This window comes from Candidozyma duobushaemuli, assembly GCF_002926085.2.
Source record: "Candidozyma duobushaemuli strain B09383 chromosome Unknown G_B09383, whole genome shotgun sequence".
Taxonomy (NCBI): domain Eukaryota; kingdom Fungi; phylum Ascomycota; class Pichiomycetes; order Serinales; family Metschnikowiaceae; genus Candidozyma; species Candidozyma duobushaemuli.
In genome coordinates, this window is record NW_020289896.1 from 620,233 (window position 1) to 642,923 (window position 22,691).

Here is a 22,691-nt window from a genome sequence, read left to right on the forward strand (position 1 = left end):
GAGTTGTGGTTTAGAGGAAAGGAAAAATAGAAGAAGGGTTCAATCAACTCGATTTTCAAAAGTTACATCTATTGAAGATAAGGCAGGAATGTCAGAGATATTAGAATCTGATGTGAGTACTTGCACTGTATCAAGATAGAACCCAAGTATTGAACTTGCCAAATTAGATTTAAATTACGCTTTCTAGATACAGCGTTTTTGGTCTAAGAAAAGCTCGATCATTCTGCACTTATCCACGAAGTCTATCTAAACGTTCTTATTTGTGATGCAACCACCCAGCTTTTGGAGAATGGCTGCGAAATACAAGCAACTGGGAGAAATGCAACATACCACAAACACCCTTAGCAAATGACCAATTGAGTTGCATCAAATTACAAGCCTCCCAAACTATCCAAATCACCCAGATATCAATTCCTCTACACTCGCTTTCGATTGCCTAGTTGGGTTCCTGTTTGTAGATTCCGATATCCTCCTAGCGGCTTTCCTGGTGGTGGCACATCCTTCTAGAACGAATCGACAAAATCAATAAGATATAAACGAAAGACTTATAAATGCCTTCCGTCGCCTTCATTTTCGAACTCACTAGGAGTTATCCAAACACAAAGACACATTAACTTTGCTCGGCTCGGCCTTAGGAAACCGGACAGCTCGTAAACGGTGAAAGCCGAAAAAGAAACGCCATCAGCCTCGTTTCGCTACAAGCTGCTCATAACACCATTGACAGCTTCCCTCACCTGTTTGTCCACATTCACCAATAGAGATCTGTAATCGCATAGACAATGGGCATTGCAACCGAAGCATATGCTTCGGCGTTAGAGCCAACGGCTTTTGACACATGCACCCCTAGGACCTCGGTTCAGCGGTATCGCAGATGAGAAATTTGAGAGTTTTAAAACCCATTGTGTGTTTTTCACTGGACCTAAGATCCACCATGTAGTTTTCATGCTCCGCTGACTATCAGGTAGGATGTTGTGACATTAGACCGGTGAACTCAAGCAGCCACTATAGACTTTGCCTTTTTTATCGTGGCTTTTAAGATTCCAGTAAGCCATATGCTCACTGAAAAGCCATTTATTCTTTTTAAAAGACCATCCGGTTTTGTTTAGAAGGACCACCACGCTTCGGGTGCGGACCAAATCCGTATGCGCCAGCTCCTAAACCCCACAAAATGCATCCTACTTTTAAAGAGTCTGGAGTAGCCCAGGGGTAAATTTCGCCGAAAAATCCCTATAAACTCTATCTAATCGACCTTAGCGGCACCGTCGGCTCGCTCGGGTGGGCCAAAAGGGCTTAGCTTTTTCGAGAACCCGTGGAATTCCTCCTTGTATACAGTACCACTATTCTACTATCTATTCCATCAGCAAACGGCCTTCCAAAAAGCGTCACCAGTGCTGTTTAGTATCAACGCTCTCGTTTGCAGCCATTCTCCACATCTCGCTCGGGTGCGCCGTGAGTCGCCGTCCTGCACAAAAGCGCGATTTCCCCGGGCGGTGCCCCTCCCTCGGACGGACGGAAGCACCGGGCTCTTGTGACATGGCCATAGTTAACGCTCCAGCACCAACCCTGCCCAGCCATGTTTGTAGAGGAGCTCTCGGCGTTAATGACACCAGGCTGCTAACAAGGCGGAGAATCGCCTAACCCCGGCGCGCTGGCGGCTGCAAAAACGGCATCTTCATGTTCCGTTCTCGGCCGTTGTACTGCGGAGACAAAACGCCCATTGATTTTTCACCAGCCATCTGCCAGCGGCATTGTGAATAGGCCCTAGATTTTGAAAATTCAGCAAAACTAATTTTCTCCGTCATTTGTGAAGATACGTACTCTTCAAGAAATTTGAAAAAAGGAAAATTTCTGTGCACCGCCAAATTGTGGGGATCGACAAATCAACTCGGTTCCTACTCACTTTCTCGCGATCAACAACCACTTCTTCCTCATGGCTGAAAGAGCTAAAGAGATCTTCGACCAGTTTGCGTCGTTCGACCCGGTCAGCAACAAAAAGTTCTTGCTGCTTCCGGAATTCGTCCTGATTCTCGCCCCATTCCCAAATGACCTTCCTTCCCAGTCCTACTCGTTGCTTTACTTAATTGCCGACAGAGGCGATAAGGGCTACGTGGACGAGTCTGATTTTGTTCATTTCACCACCACCTTGACCGGCACCGATGGCGAGTTCAAGTTGTTGTTCAATCTTTTGGCCAACGACAAGCACAAGTTGTCGTACGCCAGGTGTATCGACATGTTGAATGCTTTGAACAAGGCCATCGACCCCAACTACCAGCCCAAAAAGCTCAAGTTGAACTGGGCGTACTTGGAGCGTTTCTTTGCGCCCAACGGCGAGATTGACTTCCAGGATTTCATCTCGTTGGTCAACTACCTCCCAGTGACCAAGTTGATTGGTGGGTTTGAGGTCAGAGCAGGCCGCCTGGGCGTGATTTCCGAGGACGAGTTCCACCACTTGTTGCAGAGCAACTTGAGCCATAAGCTCTCGATCAAGTTGCAGAAGAACTTGGCCTCGTTGCCTGAGTACTTCAACCAGGACAAGTTCACCTTGTCCAACGTGATGTTCGTGTACAACTGTTTGAACAAGCTTGATTTGATAAATGAGGTCATTGCCAACACGCCGCCCACCACCAAGGACAAGGCCGACATTTTGATCAACAAGAAGGACTTGTACACCCACTTGAACGACCACCTCCTCAAGTCCTCCAACTTCAAGCCCATCACCACCAAGGAGATCGACTTGTTGTTCTACTTGATCGACAAAAACGAAGAAACCATTCCTCGCCGTGAGTTGATTTCCTTCTTGAACCCCAACTACCTCAACAACGAGCCCACCTTGTACTCGATCTTCGACCATCCTGCCGCTCAGCCTGTTCAGGAGGACAACTTTTCCTTGTGGCCTATTTTCGACTCGTTGTACTCGTTCTTCTTGGGCTCCATCGCCGGCTGTATAGGTGCCACTGTCGTCTACCCAATTGACTTGGTCAAGACGAGAATGCAGGCCCAGAAACACAAGGCTCTTTACGACAACTCGCTTGACTGTTTCAAGAAGATTCTCAAAAAAGAGGGTTTCAAGGGTTTGTACTCCGGTTTGGCTGCCCAGTTGGTCGGTGTCGCTCCTGAAAAGGCTATCAAGTTGACCGTTAACGACTTGGTTCGTGGTATCGGTTCCAACGACGACGGTTCTATTACTATGGGTTGGGAAATTTTCGCCGGTTCGTCCGCCGGTGGTTGTCAAGTTATCTTCACCAACCCATTGGAAATCGTCAAGATCAGATTGCAAATGCAGGGTGGTAAAGCCAAGGAATTGAAGCCCGGTGAGATTCCACACAAGCGTTTGACTGCTGCTCAGATTATCAGACAGCTAGGCCTCAAGGGTCTTTATAAGGGTGCCAGTGCCTGTTTGTTGAGAGATGTGCCCTTCTCGGCCATCTACTTCCCCACGTATGCCAACATCAAGTACCACTTGTTCAACTACGATCCTCATGATCCTAACAAGAGACATTCGCTTAGTACATGGCAATTGTTGCTTTCTGGTGCGTTGGCTGGTGCTCCAGCTGCGTTCTTCACCACGCCGGCGGATGTTGTCAAGACCAGATTGCAAGTTGAGGCGAAGCACGGTGAAGTCAAGTATAGAGGTATCCTCCATGCTTTCGGTCTCATCATAAAAGAGGAGGGTATTTCTGCTTTCTTCAAGGGTTCGCTTGCTAGAGTGTTCAGATCATCGCCACAGTTTGGTTTCACCTTGGCCTCTTACGAGTTGTTACAGAGATTGTTCCCCTTGCACCCTCCAAACACCAAGGAGTCCAACTTCAGAGCTGTCAGTGGATACCCTGGTGTTTACAACTTGACCAACGACCAAGTGTACGGCCTGCAGTCTAGAGACATGTTCTTCAACCAGGATAAATTGTTCAAGCAGCACGGCTTGACCAGCCCTAATAAGGACTTGTCCAACGCCTTGGTGAAGTTGCCTGCTGACTATGTGTACAAGTCCCTGGACGCTGTGAAGTTGTTGTTGGATATCGACTACAAGTTTGGCAAATTTGACTACAACTCGTACGCTCAATTCATCAAACGCTAAATTCATGTGTCATGATTTCTATTCCCCGTGGGTCCTGCCCTCGACCTATTTTAACCCGTTTTTATATGTCATTCCGAATACAAAAGCATAGATTGTTGCCCCTGGCGTCGTGAGTCGAGCCTTAGAATATAGGTTCCTAATTTCAGTGATAAGTAGACGGTGCGGTTCTCGTAATCCACAAATGCAGTGTATCTGTCAGGTCGGAAGTTTAAACTGTTCGAGGCAATTCTCTCGCATTCTCCATTGACGTTGATAAGAAGGATTTGAGTAGGGGATTCTGCAATGACGAGAGTTTTATCGTGTAGGAAGCATACCGGTGTATTTCCACTGATTGACACCTTCACTCTCTTCACATCTCCGGTCCACGACCATTTCTGCAAGTTCCAATGCCTGATTTCGACTTCATTTGTCGTGACGATAAAAAATACTTCAGTATCCTGTTCTGTAATCTTAAAAGGTCGGAGAATTGGGCTGTTCAAGTGCAAGTACTCTCTTCTGAGAATTCCTTTCACGGACAAGTTCTTGTTCTCGATACCCAGTAGCAAATAGATCTTGCGGACTTTTTAAGTCATTGTTAAAAAACAGGTTTCGACCCATCGAACTGTCTAAATGGCCGTGGCAATCCACATTAGTCTCGAACAGCTCGAAGTTCAGATGGCCAGCTTTCTGTTAAGGAATGTACCACGAGCAATTGTCCAGCGACAAGTAAAGAGCGTCGTTTTCACCCTCAAACATCCAGTGCATTGAGTACGGCACCCAGCTAAAGAATTCACTCTCAAAGTGCACACAGCGACGATTCGTAAGATCGTATACCATGAAACAGCCCCTAGTTTCTTCGATAACAAAGACGTCCTTGAAGAGAAATGCTATTGGGAAATTGAATTCATCACTTTTCCTCGGAATTGTGGTCGTGAAGTCGTCCCACTGCATCGTATCTTTCCGGAAGTCTCGTAGCTCGATGGAGTCCTCTGTGACGGCAATGAATGTGATAATATTGTCCAGTTTGTTGTATCTGTAATGCGAAAGTAGATCTTTGCCGACATGCCAGGGAGAACACTTGAGCAAGTCAGTCACAATGACCGTTTCCACCCGAATGCAAGAGACATACACTCCCTCAACTTTCGGGTCTCTTGGAACACCATCGTCTCGCGAGAGCTCAACGTAGAACCAGAATGGTAGGGATTGGAAAAGATCGATAAACTTCATTACAAGGACGAAGTTCTGGCTGAAGAGAAAAATCGATTCTGCGTTAGCTGTTTGACAGTAGAAGATGGGTACATCCTCGTAAGTTTCACGTTCATACTCCTTCAATATCGTTTTGGAGATACACATGGTCACACCACGCCGATCGATCACAAAAAGCTTGTCGCCGTCATCGTCAAATGCACATAGATAGTCATTGTCCTTGGTGATGACTCCAGTTATCAGTTCCATCTTAGGCGACCAATAACGAGCGTCAAATTGAAAGTTACAACCACGCAAATCACCCAATCCATAATATCTCTCGTGGACATTGATGCCGATCGCTTTAGTCTTGTAATCGATCAGGTCTGGCGCCAAAGGGAAAAAGCCATTGTTGACAAGAAGAGTTGGTCGACAATGCTCCAATCTTTTCATAAGCATCGGCAAATAGGAAAACTGAGTCACTCCTAGTCTCACGGCAAGGTCCAAGCTCACGAGATCCATGTTGTGAAACCCCTCCTTCACAAACACCTCATCTCGCTCTGTCACTGTGGTTTCATTTTCCATACGACGAGATTTTCGACAATGCTCTGTGACGCAAGTCAGCGAAGAGGGCCGCTTGTCAGCTGTACCTGGTGCATCGGGGACCGGGTAAGCGGCGTCTTCCCTTATCATGGGCTGAATGTGATTATCTCTTCGAAAGTTGATAATCCTGCAGCGCGCGGCATTAATCACCAGTGTGGTTACGAAAAGTGCCTGAAACTGACGAATCTCCTCATGTTAATGTTATGTGGGACGCTTCACTCAAAAACAAATGTCGTTGTCTCGGTGGATAAGTACATGTTGTTGTCATGGAAGATGACCTCAAAATGTGGCTCACTGAGATGAAGGTTCCTGATTGCGGGACACTCGAATCGTTCAATTCTCCTCTCCTTAAGATCAATGGCCACGAAATTGCCTCTGTCTTCTTCGCAAACCAATATGCTCTTGTATAAAAAGGCAATTGGCATCAGATTGTTATGTTCCTGGCGTGAGACCATGGAACCCTCGCCAGTCCACCGTGAGTCTTCCCCCTCTTTTATCATCAACTCCCTCACCATCACACCTTGACTTGTTATCAAGGCAAATGTGACAAACTTCACCTCTCCCACAACTCTAGTGTATTTGAAGTGCTGGAGAATCTCGACGGTAAGGTCCCAAAATATGTAGTCATCTAGAGCGACGAGGCACAATTTAGTACCACGAATAAACGAGAGACCACTTTCATCCACAAGTGCGTCTTCTGGATGTCCTTGGGGAACGGGCATATCAAGCGCCAGAGCAGGCTTTTGGTTGAGGTGGAAGTTCTCAAGCAGTAGAAACAAAATTTGAAAGTCTGTCATGATGTAGATAGTATCCGCGGAGACCGTCCAGCAGAAAATACAAATCTCATCTGGATCATCAAATGCATCCAAAGCACCTAGAGTCCGTATAAGGTCCCAGTTCAATTCATAGCGAGTTCCTTGATTGTTGATAGCTTGGAGTGGGCACGTGTAACTATCGAAAAAGATGTATTCAAGCGACTCTGTTTTAATTCCTTTGAATGTTGTTCCCTCATGTGTGGTGCTTTGTCCTTTAGGTATAAGAGGATAATCTTCCAAAGGTAGAGGGGTGGTACCTGTATTTCTGGTCAGCGGCTCGTAAAAAACAACTTGATTTTCGGCACCTTTCAGGCCGAAGCCGTATGGATGAATGGCATAATCGACACGCTTGAGATATTTCAAGTTCTTGAGTTTGGATACGATTTCGGGAAGATAGGAGAAAGGTGTCTCGCCGAGGCGCAGAGCAAGAACCGAGCCTTCAGGATCATTATAAGGGGTTGTCATTTGACGGTTTAAAGCCAATGGAAGGTTTTTCTTTAGTTTCTTCTCGTGTTCCTTGTTTCTTCTGTCCTGACGCTTTCTGCGATCCTGAGCCTGAACTGCATTGTTGGTGTACCGTTTATTGAACCGGTTTTCTCCGTTAGTGATAGCAAAATACCTGCCCCTTTCTTCGTCGTAAAAGAATCCTGGAATAGGTGGGGGATTATTGGGCATCAAAAGACCTTGTGGTAGATGATGTACTGAGTGGCATGTGTGCAGTAGTCTTAGTTAGGCGATGACTTGATGAGAATTGTCCTCCTATGACGCCATGAATCCTATTGAGAGAGGATCGTGACTTTTTTTATTTTGGTTTTGTTTGACTGGTTTGCAATTGGCCTTTTGTAGAACCTACGCATGCTGCCATGGTGCCGTCAAGGCAATCAGCTGAAAGGAGTGCTGGTTTAAAATGTTGCTGGAATGTTCAAATGCTTCTTTATGATAGACGTGCCGTTCACAGCTGTATCAATTGATGCTGAATGATGAAACTTGGTGTGTCATTAATCTCCTTTCGTGCCCATCTGTATGGCTGCGAAAACAAGACAGTGGGATTATGATAATCAACAGAGCATGTTTCCGAGGCCGTCTCAATGTAATTCCGTAAGCCCGAAGAGCTCAATCGAAGGCGCAACTAACCGCATCAAACGCCAGTGATTGTCCCGGTAGAATATCATGACATCATAAAACATGGCCGGTACAGCAACGCCATATCAGCGATAGGCAGTTCACGATAACCGCATCTCATTCCTTGTTGGTGACACGCAACTAGCCAAGTTGACTTTATCTCACCTCCATTAATCTCAACTCTCGATCGAACAATTCAATCGTAATCGTACTCGGTGTAGGACTCCGCAGATGCTCTGGCCACCACCTTGCTGAGGTGCTGGGCATTCCGCTTTTCTAGAAGTCTTTCCTCGAAACCATTGCTTCTGTCGATGCCGTCCCAAAACCATCCAGCCGGAATTTTGAACCGGTTGCTTGGGTTGAGGCCCTTATTGTAAGTTGGTCTGATGGATGTGCTCGTTTTGACTTCGCCAGTAGGAGCAAGAGGGTCGTCAAAACGCTGCTTCTGCGTCATGTGAGCGATGTACTCGTCATCATCAACAGAAACATCAAAACGGGTAGCTTTACTGAGTTTCTCTTGCATTTCAGCTTCCTGAAGCCTGCCGACCTCAGACTGGTTGATTCGCTGTTGCCTTTCGGCAGCTTCTCTCTCCTTAGCTTCCCTTTCAGCCTTGAGTTCTAAACTCCTTTTTTCTAGATCAACAATTCGTCCTGAGGCGTCTCTGTATACTGTTGATGCCATATTCTGCTCCCTGGCTATTTCATCTGCCGAAGGTTCTTTTGGCTTAACCTGTTGATCAGATTTGACCGTTTCTCCTGTATCTATACGCCGGAAACCTTTGTTCTCCTTCATCGGTTTGTCCAGGGTAATTGCAGGAGCACCTTCATCGTCGGACTCTGGATTTAGAGGTTCGTTTTCTGGTTCATTTTGGAGTTCGGGCTGCTGGACAACAACAGGAGTACTTTGAGTTTTTGATTTCTTTTTCTTTTTCTTCTTTTCCGGCCCGCCGGATAGATACTTGGCAAGGTAATCGGCCCTGGCCATGAAGAGTTGATGTTTAGATGAGGGTCTACGCAGGATTATCACGATGAGTTATAGTACATACATGTATTTGGCAGCCACACTCAGAACTTAATGAGCGAAAAATCAGACCGTCAAATGATTTTGGTCTTTGATAGCGAGGTCTGAAATCCAATTACTTTCGTGTCGCCTTCAACTTCGTGGGGCTGCTGACGATTCTATTATGACAGTGCCACAACTTCCACACACCTTATACGAATGGGCTCAATGCTCTAGCGCTTTAAGTGGGAAACTTCGTTGTGCACCTGCGCAAGCGTCTCACAAAGCTCCATGAACACATTATACTGGCTCTTCACCACCTCCACCACATCATAAATGCTACCCATGGTGTCATTGCACGAGTGCTGCAAGCCACTGATGGCGTCTTCTCCCTCCTTTATCACATTTTCGTAGCTAGTCATGACATCCTTGTAGTGTTTGATCTTCTTGACAAAGAATTCGTTCAATTGAAATGATGACGACAATTTCGTACCGGGCGTCGAGAGCTGGATTATTAGCTGCATGATGTTGCCAATATCTTCTGTAAGCTCGTCATTGACCGCTTTCAAGGCCTTCAACTGGTTGCTGTCACCCTTCAAAGCTTGCTTGATGGTGGAGATTTTGTTATGCAAGTAGCTCACGTCCGAGTCGATCGACTTGACGAGCTGGTTGTGTTTGGGGAGGTCGTTATTAAGCGTCGTAGCTATGAGATGCTGGGTGCTGATGTACTGATCGAACTCTTGTAGCTCTTTCTTGATTTCTGGTGGGAGATCGCCGAATCTAGTCATGGCGGTTAATTGCGTGGCTTGCTGGTTTTGCTGCTGCTGATTTTGCTGTTGTTGTTGCTGCTGGCCACCAAAAAGACCACCACCAGTGTTTGTATTGGAAGAGCCCCAAAAAGGCCACCAGTGGTACCGCCCGTGTTGCTGGAGCCACCGAAGAGGCCACCTCCAGAGGTCTGATTGGTGCCGGTATTAGAAGATCCACCAAAGAGACCACCACCTGTAGTAGTGTTAGATCCACCGAAAAGTGGTTTTTGTGCGGTGGTGGATTGGTTGCTTGATCCGAAAAGACCGCCGGATGGGGCAGCAGGCTTCAGGCCAAACAAGCCGCCGGAGCTCTGGTTGTTAGCAGTATTGCTGGAGCCAAAAAGTCCTCCACTCTGCTGTGTCTGTTGATTTTGCTGTCCTTGCTGACCAGAACTGCCAAAAAGTCCTCCACTCTGCTGTGTCTGTTGATTTTGCTGTCCTTGCTGACCAGAACTGCCAAAAAGACCACCTCCTGTGGTGCCCGTGGTAGCGGGTTTCTGGCCGAAAAGACCACCACTCGAAGTTCCCGAGCCAAATCCTTGTCCGGTTGCAGGTTTTTGGCCAAAAAGACCTCCTGATGATGTGTTGTTGTTGCTTTGATTACTCTGTCCGAAAAGACCACCTGCGCTTGTATTTGACGAGCCAAAACCCGAGGAACCCGTGTTAGCGGTGTTACTCTGACCACCAAAAAGTCCTCCGGAGGTGGGGTTCTGTGTTCCTGAGCCGAAAAGGCCACCACCTTGAGGTTTCTGTTGTTGACCAAAAAGGCCTCCGGAGTTTGTGTTGTTGGATGCACCAAAGCCCGAGGAGGGCTGCAGAGAACCAAAGCTGAAGGAGCTCAGTGCTGGTTTTGCAAAGGCACCAAACATTGGAATTGGGAAGAAATGGATCTGTCTAAAGGTGTTGTTGTTGCAGAGTTGAGATTTTTTCTTTACTGTGAGAGGCCTGTGTGCAGGTTGGTACTATGGAATGGTTGCAAAATGGATTGAAGTAGAGCTAAATCATGGATGTGAGTAGTTAGTGAGGATGCGAGTGTATTCATTGGACTAGGGTAGTGCAGAGCTATACTATGTATGCTTATGGCTCTTGTATATGCTGTCGAGGAGCATGTTGTACCATAATGACTACTCACTAGAATTGACAGACAACCACAGTTGCCATTGGCTGACATTATATAGCATGTAGGTTCCACTAGTAATATTGCTGATCTCTGAAAAGAAACTTAATTATAGATTGTGAATGAGAAAGATGTTGTTTTGAGGAAGGATTCAATGGAGGTTTGAGCCTCAATACCACGATGACAAAGGTAGCAAAGTCATACTTGGTTCAAGGCAAAAATGGATCTGTAGTAGGGCAATCATATTTAAAATCACAGAAAATGGAGCCCATCCTTAGTTCTTCCGGTTCATGTAAGCTGCTAGTGGGAGGTACTGATTATCAACTGTACTTGACGGGTTCAGGTGAAGTCAGAGACAACAGCGAGGTCGGTACACACTGGAGTCAAAAGCTATCTCTATTCCAAAAACTAATAAAGAAAGTATTCCAAAGTTCAGCTATCCCAACCTAACTTTCCAATTACATATACGTTGTACAAAACGTAAAACAACAGTAGAATTCACCAGGAGTGTTGTTATTACTATACTGTTACTCAGACGGCTATCGTAATTGGAGTTAATACTAGCACTCCCAAAGTCATCTGTCAAATACGTACTAGTCCATACAGAGCGGAGTCCATGGAATTGGGTGGTGTAGCATAGGAACAAAGCAGCCAAATAGAACGTTAGGCTTAAAGCTAACTGTGATGTTTCCATAACTCAATGTGAAACACAGACCCAGCTTAGATACAATGGCAAGTACAACCCGAGATGAAAAGACTCTACAGTTGATTTCAATCAACTTATACCGAGAAAATTTTCCTCACTCTTCGAATTGATGGAAATACCGCTAGAACCACTATGACTTCTGCTGCACCACTCATGCACATGTAGCTGAACGGAGAGGTATGTCTCTGCTTCTTTGCAGCTGTTACCACCTGCTGTAGACTCATCTCCGTTCGTACATCGGTGCCCCGCATCGTCCGGCATGGTTGTACCTAGTCGGATAAACTAGCGGTCCTGATGCAGTAATGCGGTTGCGATGCCATGTGCTCGCATATACACTATCTGCAGTGCGCATACGAGACCTGTCTTATCACGATTTGCAGCCAAATCCACCTGACGCGTCACGCGACAGCATCGCGTCCTTATATGCAGCATAGTATCAACAAAGCTGTATTTCAACTTGATCGCTGAATTGACTACCATATTTAAATGGATGCGGACCAACAAATCCGTTCAGCTGTGGCTAACATCAATGACGAGCTCCATAGAATTCTCGCTCTTACAGATGTGCGGAATTTGGACTCTAACAACGAGCAATTCCGCAGCCTGTTGATCAAGGAGTTCAACAAGAAGCTAAGAGAATTAAAAGACAAGGTGAGAGATCTCACTGCTGAAAATAAGCAGCTCAAGAAGAAAATAGCTGTCTACGAGCAAAATTCACCCACAAAAGCTCGTCCTACCAAATCAGAAGGAGCCATTCCGAATCTTCAATACGTTTCACCAAAGAGAAAGAAACAAAAAACGGGTCAAGACGACGAACAAGTATTGATTCTTTCAAGCCCTGTGAAAGGGCCTTCGCAAAACTCCGGAAATAACATCACAAGCTCTCAATTCAACCGATTGCCCACGCAATACTCAGACAGCGAACTGCCGAATAAAAACTCGTCTCCAACAAAGAAAGTGACAAAGGAGGCACCCAAAGTGCTCTTTGCTGAGGAAAATGACCGAGTTGTGGCTGATTCAGAAGACGAATTCGAAACTCTAGACGAAAAAGTCGGTGTGCCACTGCACTACACATCTCTACAACGAGTTGGGTTTCTACGAAAGTACTACAGAATGCGGCTAGACGACCGCAAGTTCAACGTTGAGTTGTCCAAAAATCCCATCACCGAAAAACCGTGGGCGCAGGACGATTTCAGACCAAATGGGCAGTGGCAGAGACCTAAAACCGGCGAACCTCGAGTAATGACAAAAGCACAGGAGAAAAACTTGCAGAACTTCTTTATCCAGGCAGGCAGCGGCGCCAAGTCGAACGGGCCCGTTTGGGATTCAGATGTCAAAAGCCAGGAGGAGCTCAGCCGGTCTCAGATCATGGACAAGTACCTGTCACCTCCGGGATTCATGGTGGGCAGTTTTCCAACCACACAGGAGCAAGAAGAACGAAAAGCCGAGGTGAAGAGAAAAGAGGAGGAAAGAATAAGACGCCGTTTGGCCAGTGCCTTGGCCAGACCGCCTGGCGAGTTTCTCTTTTACGAGGATGTCCTCAACCAGTATGTTGCAAGAGGGCAGTACACCACCAAGAAGGGGTAAGACGGAAAAGATCAGAAACGTGCACAATGAAGCACTAAAAGGGGAAGATCCAGAGGCACAGAAGAGCGTTGGAGAGGAAAATGGAAAAGGAGCAAGATTCGCTAGGAGGCGGGTCTGACGTCAGTTTCCATTCCGAAAGCACAAGGCCTTCTTCGATCAGGATTGAATCGGGCTTGGAAATCTGCCCATTTCTTGTTTGACAGGCACCTGCAGCAGCAATTGGAACTTGAATTATCACAAAGCCGTTCAATGAATCCACAAAGCCGTTCAATGAATCCACAAAGCCGTTCAATGAATCCACAAAGTTTCAGTATCACCGAAAGCTGCACTATTGCCCGTCTTATTGGCGCACTTCCTCAAGCGACGCTACCCAAAGCGGCAAAAGCAGATTCGCCAAAATCAACGGCCCCTTTCCACCACAATGTGCAAATTTCCATAATCCTCAGATCCTCCGAGGTGGCGCAAACCCAAAACCCAAAACGAGGGCCAATCAGCACGGGGCGTAGGCGTTTGCTGGGAATTGTGTATAGGCGATGTCGCACGGTCCAGATCCGTTTCAGACGAGGATGGAGTCGAGCCGAGAGGGTCGATGGTGAAGGCGGGAGAGAAAAAAAGGACCAAACCACGAAAAATGCTGGATCCTGATTGGTGGAGGTGTCATGAAAAAGAAATGAAAGTATGGGTGTTTGGCCGCTACGGCGCCAAAATCTGAAATTTCCAGGCTTTCCCCGGCCAAGACAAGCCCAAACTGCCGTTGCAGCCAAATTGAAATTTTCTAATTCAAATCGCCCTACATAAAACCGGGTTGCGCGGCGTGTCGTGGCCCCCTTCACAATGTCGGTGTCTTGTGCCTGGGCTGGATGTCTCTGGCGCCATACAGGCTGGATCAGGGCCTCCACGAAGCAAACCAGACCTTCTTTCCGGCGGAGCCTTGAACGCCAACTTTTCCACTTCTTTCCTTTCAGTGTTTTTATTCAGTTCGACGCTGCTGCCATTGCCGTCGTTTTCACTTATTTCCAGGCTTCGTTTCTCCTTCTACTGACAAGCCTGCTCTTCCAGAGGCAACCCGCTTTCTGCTCCCACGCCAACCACGGCTCTGCTGCTTTCCTAGCGTCTCGAGACCACTAGCGCTTGTTTCGCCAGGCTGGCATTTTCGAGTGTTTTTGACCCCTGAGTCGCCCAGCTTCGCCACTTCGATCCCTACTCATCCGCAGAGTGTGTGCCCTGAAACCCACGGCTCCACAGTTTGTGCTCCCGTTTCCGGCTCCACCTCCCTCCTCTTTCCGGCTCTACGTGCCTCCCGTGTGTTGCTGCTTGACCCGTCAATCTCCGCTCCATAATGGTCTCCCCTAGAGAACACTCCCATAACCTCCTGATCAACTCGATCTCCTCCATCGTCGAGCCGACAACGCCTCCTTCGGCAACGACAAACTCGAAGCTCTGGGACCAGCAGCGCCTCAATGGCCTGTTGTCCTTGCCGAGTTTCAGCCTTGAAGCCAAGGAGACCACGCCACTCAAAATCGACAAGGACTACTTGGCCCTGGTGCTGAAGGCGCCTTTGCTGCTGTTGCGGAGCCACGTCTTGCGTTTGGCCAAGGACCAGTACGGCTGTCGTTTCCTCCAGAAACGTATCGACGAGAATGTCGTGCCCAATCGCCAGGCTAGGGTCGCCAACTACGAGATCATCTTCAAGGAGGTCGCTCCACTGTTGTACGAGCTTATAATCGACCCTTTTGGCAATTACTTGGTCCAGAAGTTGGTCGACTACTGCTCAGAGGCCGACCTTGACCTCATGTTAGATACCTTGCACAACAACTTGTTCCTGGTTTCCATCAACCAGCATGGAACCAGAGCTTTGCAGAAAGTCATTGACCACATGTCCAACAGCCACCAGTTGGCGCTATTGATGAAGGGCTTGAAGCCGTACATCATTGAGTTGATCAAGGACTTGAACGGCAACCATGTCATCCAGAAGATCTTGAACAAGTACCCACCCGACAACTGCCAGTTCATCTACTCCTCCATCATCGAAGACATTTTGGTGGTGGCCACCCACAAGCATGGTTGCTGTGTGCTTCAAAAGTGCTTGAACCACGTCAACCCCTCCCAGCTCTCTGCCTTCTCCGAGAAGATCTTGCAGTACAATGTGTTTGTCGTGTTGATCAACGATCAGTTTGGTAACTACGTCTTGCAGTATCTCGTCTCTATTGATTCTGTCGATGTGAACTGTGCCCTTTTCAATAACTTCCTCAAGTACGGGATCAACGACTTGTGCAACTTGAAGTTCTCTTCCAATGTGGTTGAGAAGCTCATGAAGAACTGCTACCACAACGAGCCCAAGCTGCGTCTGTTCACTGACTTGAAGTTTTCCGTTATAGGTGCCATCTTCAACACTGATCTCAACAAGCTCATCAACGACCCATACGGCAACTACGTCATCCAGACGTTGATAGACATTTTGATCAACCACAACGTCACTTACTACCATAGTAGCGACAGAAGTGTCATACCTTCATTGCAGCAGCTTCTTCCCCCAAACTATATTCATAGCTCGGACTCGTTGCAGATCCAAGTCATCAAGCACTGGTTCCAAAACTGCAAGATCGTCTCCTCGTTCGGCAAACGTATCCAGCTGAAAATTAACATTATTTTGAATGGGGTCAAGTCGTCGGGTCGTAAACATCAGCAGGTGAACCATGGCAACATGATCATCCCACCTACAAATGTCATGTCGAATCAGAACATGAATGCAAACGGAGAGTTCATTCAAAGCCGTACTCCCATGGCCCCCTACCCTTTTCAGGCCAACTCCATGGCCATGAACAACGGAACGGGCTACAACAAGGGCTATAATGGGTATCAGAGAAACAATCGCCTGAACCATCTGCATCAGTATTACGACGGCTATGCGATGAACCGCAGTCTTGGTCCGTCTCCGGTCCCAAGAGATTCGCAAAGCTCCTTCGACTCCCTTGTCGACCCCAGCCTTTCAGCCACGGCGCTGTTAGCAAACTTGCATATATCGGCTCCAGTTCTGGCTCCGATCGATCAATCCACTGTATCATACAATAATGCCAACCCCCAACTATCCAACTTCATTTCTAACGACTTCACGAGAAATGCGGGCTACTCCATGGCGAATCCAGGTATTATGGCCGGTGCAAGGTCTCTGCTCAATGGTCAGTACGGTGTACGTCCTGACAGAGGCCACGAAGGCTTGAGGAATCTGTTGCAGTACTCTGGAATGCTTCCACTGTACTCGGGTGCTGGCCATCAGGGCTTTTCCCACCAGCAGAACTCCTCGTACCCAGGAAACATAAATTTCTTCAAGGAGTAAGCCAGCATGATACATCGGCTGGGCGGCCCCGTTGCATCCAGCAAAAATACAAAACCTAAAAAAAATCTACACCCAACCTATGAAGCATCAAATCCTGGAGCACATGAGGGCCGCCACATTGAGAACTACATGACAATGTCGAGTTAGCTTGTTTTATACCTACCTTTGCAATATATGTGCTTTTATACCTAGCGGCGCAGCTTCTTGGCTCTGTCCCAGGCAGAGCCGCCCTTTCTTTTTCTTGAAGTTCCCTCCTTGAGCGATCTGTTGTTGTTGAACATGGACCAGTCTTCACCGGCAAAAGTGTTGGCTCTTTCGGCCATTTTCTGTCTGTGTGTCTTTTTCGTTGCTGTCGAAGGCAATCTGGTGAAATTGGCCTCCTCGTATCGCTGGATTTCTTTTTCTTTCTGGCTGTCTCTGCTTGTTTTCACGCCACCTCTACCATGGCCCAAAATGGCAGAACCAATAGAGGCCTCGGCCTGGGGCAAGTCGGACGACTCCCGGAGGTACTCCTCCATACTTTGCAACTTTCTCTTTGATTTGGCGGAAATAGCACGGTCGTCAAAGTCTTTCGTGGGCATAGCAGCGGCAGAGATCTTAGGAGGTCTGTATTTTCCGTCACCTTCTCCCTTGTTCTTAGCCAAGGACGCCTTGGCCATGTTCTTGAGCGCCGAAGCGTCTGGTCTATACAGAAGAGCGTCGTCGTCATCCTCTGAATCTTCTTCAGAGTCGTCGTCTGCCTCACTTTCAGAGCCCTTCTCCTCCTCTCCGTTTTCAGCCGCCTCGGCGACTTTCTGCTCCATCCTGGCGTTGTCCTCCTCCATCTTGTGGAATGACCTGACCATCTTGTCAAGCTGGTACGTCAACTTCTTCTCTAACGGCTTGATACCTTTTTCCAAGCACACTCTCTGTTGGACCGAGCTTTCCACTGCTTTGCGTTTAGCAGCCTCGACCTTCTCCTCCTTGGCCAGCAGCCTTAGTCTTTCCAAGTGGCTCAAAAGCACAAGCACCAACGAGTTGACATATGAAAGGAGAGCTTCGTTTTTCAACGAAAGAAGCGACATGCCCTCGAGCGATGAGGACGACTTTTCCACGAGGTCCTGGATCATCGTGGGGAGGTACTCTTTTTCGTGAACGACGTATTTGCCATCCACGTCCTTGACGGCGCTTTCCGTCTGCTCTAGCGACGCCACAATGCCCTTGAGGAGCTCGTTGACGGAAGACATGCTGAAGAGTTGTAGTTGATGCGATGAGATACAGGAGCGATGGAGGTGTGGGTGGTTGGATGGAGGGACGAAAATCAAGAAAAAGAATAATTTTAATATATCGTTCAGGATCACTTTATGATTATGGTGATTTGAGGATTTTGGAGTTTGTTTTGGTTTTTTTGGATGTGGCCATGGTGGAGACCTAGTGCTCATCGCACTGGTTGTGGAGTGATGGACCATGATGCAAGTGGGCAGACTACTAAAACATGGACTACTAAAACAGAAATAGAGGAGATGTAAAGTTCATTGCATGGCAGCTTATCTAATGAAATTGATAATAATGTCTCTTGTCAATTTGGCTTCCTGTTGTTTGGTTCTTGGTTTGGCTGCAAAATCGACGCATGCGGCAAAAGTCAGCAAAAAAAATCCGAACCTGCAAACATGTGTTCAACGAGCAGCTTTTTGTTTCAATTGACTTGAAACGGGTACATTCCGAGAAGGTAACAGTCTTGAGCTTCTGTGATATTCTGTACAACCATACTGTGTGGAACGTTACCAAACGTTTTTCATCAAGCATGCTACATTCGCAATCCCATAATGCTACGGTAATACAATTCACCCTTGTAAGTTTCCCAGATGAAGTCCATTTGTTAGTTTTTTGATACTCACTGTTTAGGCCTTGCCTTATTATGTGGTCCTTTTTGGGTGCAAAATGCTAAATCGTCGCATGAGGCAAAAGTTAACAAACTGCAATATTTATACACTTTGCAAACATAAACTCAAAGCAGGTTTTTACTTATGTATCACAAACAACCAAAAGAAGATAATATGCTGCACCTCTTCGCCTTCTGGGGTTTCCTCTTCCCGTACTGTTCAATCCTTCTTGGGCGCACACCGAGATGAACCAACCCAGAGCCACCCAACCGCATATCCAACGACAAATGAACAATTCCACGATCTAGTGTTTTTCACCGTAGAAAAAAGCCAAACAAAGGCTTATTACCGCCATGGACCCACTGGGGTTGGAGGACCCCAACGTGCCTGGTGTACGGGTCTCCACCCACACATAGAACCCGATGAGATGCGATTTTCAACCCACTCCTCATCCCATCAAATGCCTCAGAACGAGTACATCGAGCAGCACATCAAGCAGCACGGCCGCAGGCTCGACTATGAAGAGCGTAAGCGGAAGAGAGAGGCCCGTGAGGGCCACAAGGTCGCCGCCGATGCCCAGAACCTCAAGGGCTGGAGAGCCAAGCAGTACAACAAGAAGCGTTATGCTGAAAAGGTGGCCATGAAGAAGAAGATCAAGGCTCACCAGGAGTCCAAGGTCAAGGGTCCTTCGACGCCGAAGGCCGACGACGGCGAGGCGCTTCCTACTTATTTGTTGGACCGTCAAACCGACAACCTGGCCAAGGCCATCTCGTCTTCTATCAAGCAGAAGCGTATGGAGAAAGCCGACAAGTACTCGGTGCCGCTTCCCAAGGTAAAGGGTATTTCTGAGGAGGAGATGTTCAAGGTCATCAAGACAGGTAAGTCGAAGCTGAAGCTGTGGAAGCGTATGATCACAAAACACACCTTTGTGGGTGAGGGTTTCACCAGAAGACCGGTCAAGATGGAGCGTATTATTCGTCCTTCGGCCTTGAGACAAAAGAAGGCTAACGTGACGCATCCAGAGCTCGGTGTCACCGTTTTCTTGCCCATCTTGGGCGTCAAGAAGAACCCACAGTCGCCCATGTACACTCAACTTGGTGTTCTCACAAAAGGTACCATCATCGAAGTGAACGTTTCTGAATTGGGTTTGGTCACTGCCGGCGGCAAGGTCGTCTGGGGTAAATACGCTCAGGTGACCAACGAGCCCGATAGAGACGGCTGTGTGAACGCCGTGTTGTTGGTGTAATTACATCATATATTCGTTAATCGTCAGTCGACAAAGTCATCCACAAAGAGGTCCAGGCAGCACACCTCCTTCTTGCCCGCAGAGCGAAGCCCGCAATTGATAATCAACTTGGCGTTCTCCCGGAGCACCAGCCACTGGCTGCGCAACAACTTGGTGCCCACGAGGAAACAAAGCCCCAGAATGTTCTGCTTGTTGCTGATCGTGGGCAAGATCTCGCTGTACCGGTTGACTATCTTGCTCGGAGACACTTCTTCCATTGGGCGGGTGCTGTGAAGAAGCGACTCGGGGCCGAGTCCCTGGGCCTTGATCTTATCTGTGAATTCCTGGCGCACCCGATAGAGATACAGATAACCTTCCTCGGCAGCATACTCGGCGATCTTCTCATAGCTTCTTGTATCTTTCAATGAAAGCGATTCGCCGAACTCGGCAAATTTCGTAGACTCTGCTCCGTAGACAGAGAAGCAGTAGCACCACAAGACCAAGGTGGCTATACTGGCAGCGTAAAGAGAGTCATGGACGTCGTGGTCCACTCGCCAGTCGTAGGAGAGTGGTTGGGCTGGCTGGCCATCTTTATTCAACGGCGTAAGCATCATGCCCCACAAGAGCCAGTAGCAGTGGATCACACACTTGTAGTTGATGAGATCACCGACATTTTTCATCATGGCAGGAAGCGACCGCATCCACATGGAGTTGAGCTTTTTCTGTACTATCAGGAGATCTTTGCTCGTAGCATCAACACTCATGTTTGCTGGCGACCCGCCAAAAATGGCAATGTCATAATGGTTGATATCAGACATGCCAATGATCTGGGCCAAGTGGTACATGGGGAAAGTGCATTGCCAGCGGTTGATGTTGAAAAAACCGTCTTTGGAGAAACCACTGCTTGGGCCGTAGATTTCATGGTCGAAATCGTCAAACACAGAAGTGATGATCTCCTTCCATTTCTGGTTTCTGTTCTTGACTTGCCGCTCCAGCGCCATGATTTGCGAGAAGCTGTTTTGTAACTCAGTTTGCTGCATCAGGTGCATGATGGAAACTATTCCACCAAACAAAACGTGCTTTGTGAATAGAGATACCTTGGATGAGGCCTTGGTGTGTTTCATGACACGCTTCAAAGCACTCATGAAGTTCATCCCCGGTTTTATGTTATTTTGATTTTTGAGTGATCTGGCGCCTGATTTTTGAATCTTCTTCTGGCGCTTGATCGTTTTTTTGAATGATCCGTTGATTTCGTAGGACGCCCAGAGGGCCTCCTCTTCGCATGGAAGGTTTAAAAGCTGAAGCTGGTAAAATGGGATCTGTGGATTGTGGCGGAATTTAATGTAGTCGATGACATCAAGGTAAAACGTCATAAAGGTTACTCTCTTCATCGACTCAGATTCAACCCATTTGTTGAACAAGGCCTGGTCGGAGCGGGCCACCTCATCCAAATCCTCCACATCTTCTTCTCCAGCACTGGTATTCTCACTAGCTGAAGTGAGCTCCTTGTTAGTGACTGTAGGATTTCCACCAAGGAATGGGGAACGACGTAAGAGCTGTACCGTCGTTCCATGATGAATATGTGCTCTTTCGTGCATCAGTCTCTGCAAGCAGTTTTTCTCGACCCACTCCAAAAGATTGAGCGTTTGAAGGATCCAGACCCGCACAGGAGAACGGAACTCTTCGTGTTGAAAGAGTGTGAATCGTAGTGGTGCAACGATGAGCATGGCTAACTTGTACTCTGGGCAGTGCTTTAAACGAGACAGATACGACTCGGTCGTGCTGCAATACAGGCATCCCACGATGATCATGGCGAGAAGGAGCAATGGCTCTGCCGTCTTGGTATCAAACAGCGGTTTGTGGAGAATCAGGAAGCGAGGGTGGAAAATCTCCCAGTAGCCGTACAAGTAGAACGACAACCTGTCCTGAGGCAAGGGGTCCAGCAGCGATGGCCTAAGAATTTTGTTGAAAGAGTCAATTGTTACGCCCGGCAAGCAGCTCGCCAACCGTTCCATCAACGTTGCATCCACGAAAAAGTGACGATTCTTGGCCACATTATTGGACGCTAGCTGGGCCACACGCGACTCGATTGACTCCACCAGCAACGACTCAGGACTGTGGTCGCTGAGAGACCTCGGCGTTAGCGTTTCTGTAGTATTGGGAGTTGAGGAGTTTGTCGAGCTGATGTTCCAGCCCTTGGGAGCAGACTGGTCGATCTGGCCCTCCGGGGGCCGTAGGAAAACCTCGTCTAAGGGATTGTCGTTGTTCAGGAAGAAATTCAAATCCTGAAGGTTCATGTTGATCATTGCCTCAGGAACATTGTAGTAAATTGGAGCCACCTCCACCTCTGGCTGTTTGGGCGACATTTGACGGGGCATTTCCATGGGAACGTACTCTGGAGCATTCACCATCATGTCCTTTGAGAAAGCGGGGTCCTGGTCGGTAAAGAGCCACAGAAGAATGTCTGTCAGCGACTGTGGAACATTAGGGTTCATGCGGAATTCTGGAGAAACAGGGCCCCTAGGGTCGACCATTCCGTCAACAACTCCCTGCGGAGCGCCGTGGCCTGGGAAGCCGCCCATAGGAGCCTGAGCAACTACCCCTTGTTGAATATTATGCTGTGGTGGGAGCGGTTGTTGTGGAATATGGTGACTCATCTGTGGATGCATATTTGGAGCCATGGCGACGCCCTGGAGGTTCTGCTGGACCTGGCCCTGAACAGGGCCTATATTTTGGTGGTTGCTATTTTGAAAACTGGGCGGCGTTGGACCCTGGAAGTGTGCATTCGGTAGGTTTCCTGGGTTCGGCTGACTCTGTAGATTCTGCTGATTGGGCGGTATTCCGTTGTGAAGCATGCCCTGGTGGGGCACTCCGGGCCCGTGGTCAACATTCACAGGCTGCTGATTGCTCTGGACGTGTCTTAGAGGGCTCTGGCCCCGCCCTAGCTTTTCTTCTTCTTCCTTCACTGGACTCTCCAGTTCATCATCATACGCTTCGTCTCCATCGAGCAACTTGTGTCTTTTTAAATGCCTCTCCTTGAGATCCTTCCTCACAAAGGTCTTTCCACACACCCGCTGCTCTCCATTATGGTTTTTGATGAGCTTTTCACACACGTAAACTTCCTTGGGTTGGTGATTGAGGTAGTGCCTAGCCAAGTGGTCTGAACGAGTGAAGACCTTGGAACATTGGGAACAAGGAAATTGGCCCAAGTTTCTTCTTTTCTTTTTGCGGACCTGGTCGTCGTCCGGTGGCGGTTCCGTCTTGACCAT

The 22,691-nt window shown here is 47.8% G+C and overlaps 10 protein-coding genes across 10 annotated transcripts; 4 read left to right on the top strand and 6 right to left on the bottom strand. All coding sequences in view use genetic code 12, as the record gives it.

The window, feature by feature from the left end:
- Positions 1–1,930: 1,930 nt before the first annotated feature.
- On the top strand, positions 1,931–4,075 carry AGC1 (amino acid transporter; the record flags this gene model as incomplete). The annotated part of the gene is made up of 1 exon (XM_025483694.1): positions 1,931–4,075. One exon carries the CDS (start codon positions 1,931–1,933, stop codon positions 4,073–4,075), a length of 2,145 nt encoding a protein of 714 aa, XP_025335929.1.
- Positions 4,076–4,744: 669 nt separating this feature from the next.
- On the bottom strand, positions 4,745–5,761 carry CXQ87_005269 (uncharacterized protein; the record flags this gene model as incomplete). The annotated part of the gene is made up of 1 exon (XM_025483695.1): positions 4,745–5,761. The coding sequence occupies one exon, from the start codon at positions 5,759–5,761 to the stop codon at positions 4,745–4,747; it is 1,017 nt and encodes a 338-aa protein (XP_025335930.1).
- Positions 5,762–6,057: 296 nt separating this feature from the next.
- Positions 6,058–7,332, bottom strand: CXQ87_005270 (uncharacterized protein; the record flags this gene model as incomplete). Its single annotated transcript, XM_025483696.1, has 1 exon — positions 6,058–7,332. One exon carries the CDS (start codon positions 7,330–7,332, stop codon positions 6,058–6,060), a length of 1,275 nt encoding a protein of 424 aa, XP_025335931.1.
- Positions 7,333–7,975: 643 nt separating this feature from the next.
- On the bottom strand, positions 7,976–8,764 carry CXQ87_005271 (uncharacterized protein; the record flags this gene model as incomplete). Its single annotated transcript, XM_025483697.1, has 1 exon — positions 7,976–8,764. The coding sequence occupies one exon, from the start codon at positions 8,762–8,764 to the stop codon at positions 7,976–7,978; it is 789 nt and encodes a 262-aa protein (XP_025335932.1).
- A 248-nt stretch (positions 8,765–9,012) lies between these two features.
- On the bottom strand, positions 9,013–10,457 carry NUP49 (FG-nucleoporin; the record flags this gene model as incomplete). Its single annotated transcript, XM_025483698.1, has 2 exons — positions 9,013–9,627; positions 9,651–10,457. The coding sequence occupies 2 exons, from the start codon at positions 10,455–10,457 to the stop codon at positions 9,013–9,015; spliced, it is 1,422 nt and encodes a 473-aa protein (XP_025335933.1).
- A 1,440-nt stretch (positions 10,458–11,897) lies between these two features.
- CXQ87_005273 (ssDNA endodeoxyribonuclease) lies at positions 11,898–12,998 on the top strand (the record flags this gene model as incomplete). The annotated part of the gene is made up of 1 exon (XM_025483699.1): positions 11,898–12,998. One exon carries the CDS (start codon positions 11,898–11,900, stop codon positions 12,996–12,998), a length of 1,101 nt encoding a protein of 366 aa, XP_025335934.1.
- A 1,339-nt stretch (positions 12,999–14,337) lies between these two features.
- MPT5 (Mpt5p) lies at positions 14,338–16,335 on the top strand (the record flags this gene model as incomplete). The annotated part of the gene is made up of 1 exon (XM_025483700.1): positions 14,338–16,335. One exon carries the CDS (start codon positions 14,338–14,340, stop codon positions 16,333–16,335), a length of 1,998 nt encoding a protein of 665 aa, XP_025335935.1.
- A 188-nt stretch (positions 16,336–16,523) lies between these two features.
- On the bottom strand, positions 16,524–17,561 carry CXQ87_005275 (uncharacterized protein; the record flags this gene model as incomplete). Its single annotated transcript, XM_025483701.1, has 1 exon — positions 16,524–17,561. The coding sequence occupies one exon, from the start codon at positions 17,559–17,561 to the stop codon at positions 16,524–16,526; it is 1,038 nt and encodes a 345-aa protein (XP_025335936.1).
- A 1,096-nt stretch (positions 17,562–18,657) lies between these two features.
- Positions 18,658–19,443, top strand: CXQ87_005276 (NSA2 family ribosome biogenesis protein; the record flags this gene model as incomplete). Its single annotated transcript, XM_025483702.1, has 1 exon — positions 18,658–19,443. One exon carries the CDS (start codon positions 18,658–18,660, stop codon positions 19,441–19,443), a length of 786 nt encoding a protein of 261 aa, XP_025335937.1.
- Positions 19,444–19,466: 23 nt separating this feature from the next.
- Positions 19,467–22,691, bottom strand: CXQ87_005277 (uncharacterized protein; the record flags this gene model as incomplete). Its single annotated transcript, XM_025483703.1, has 1 exon — positions 19,467–22,691. One exon carries the CDS (start codon positions 22,689–22,691, stop codon positions 19,467–19,469), a length of 3,225 nt encoding a protein of 1,074 aa, XP_025335938.1.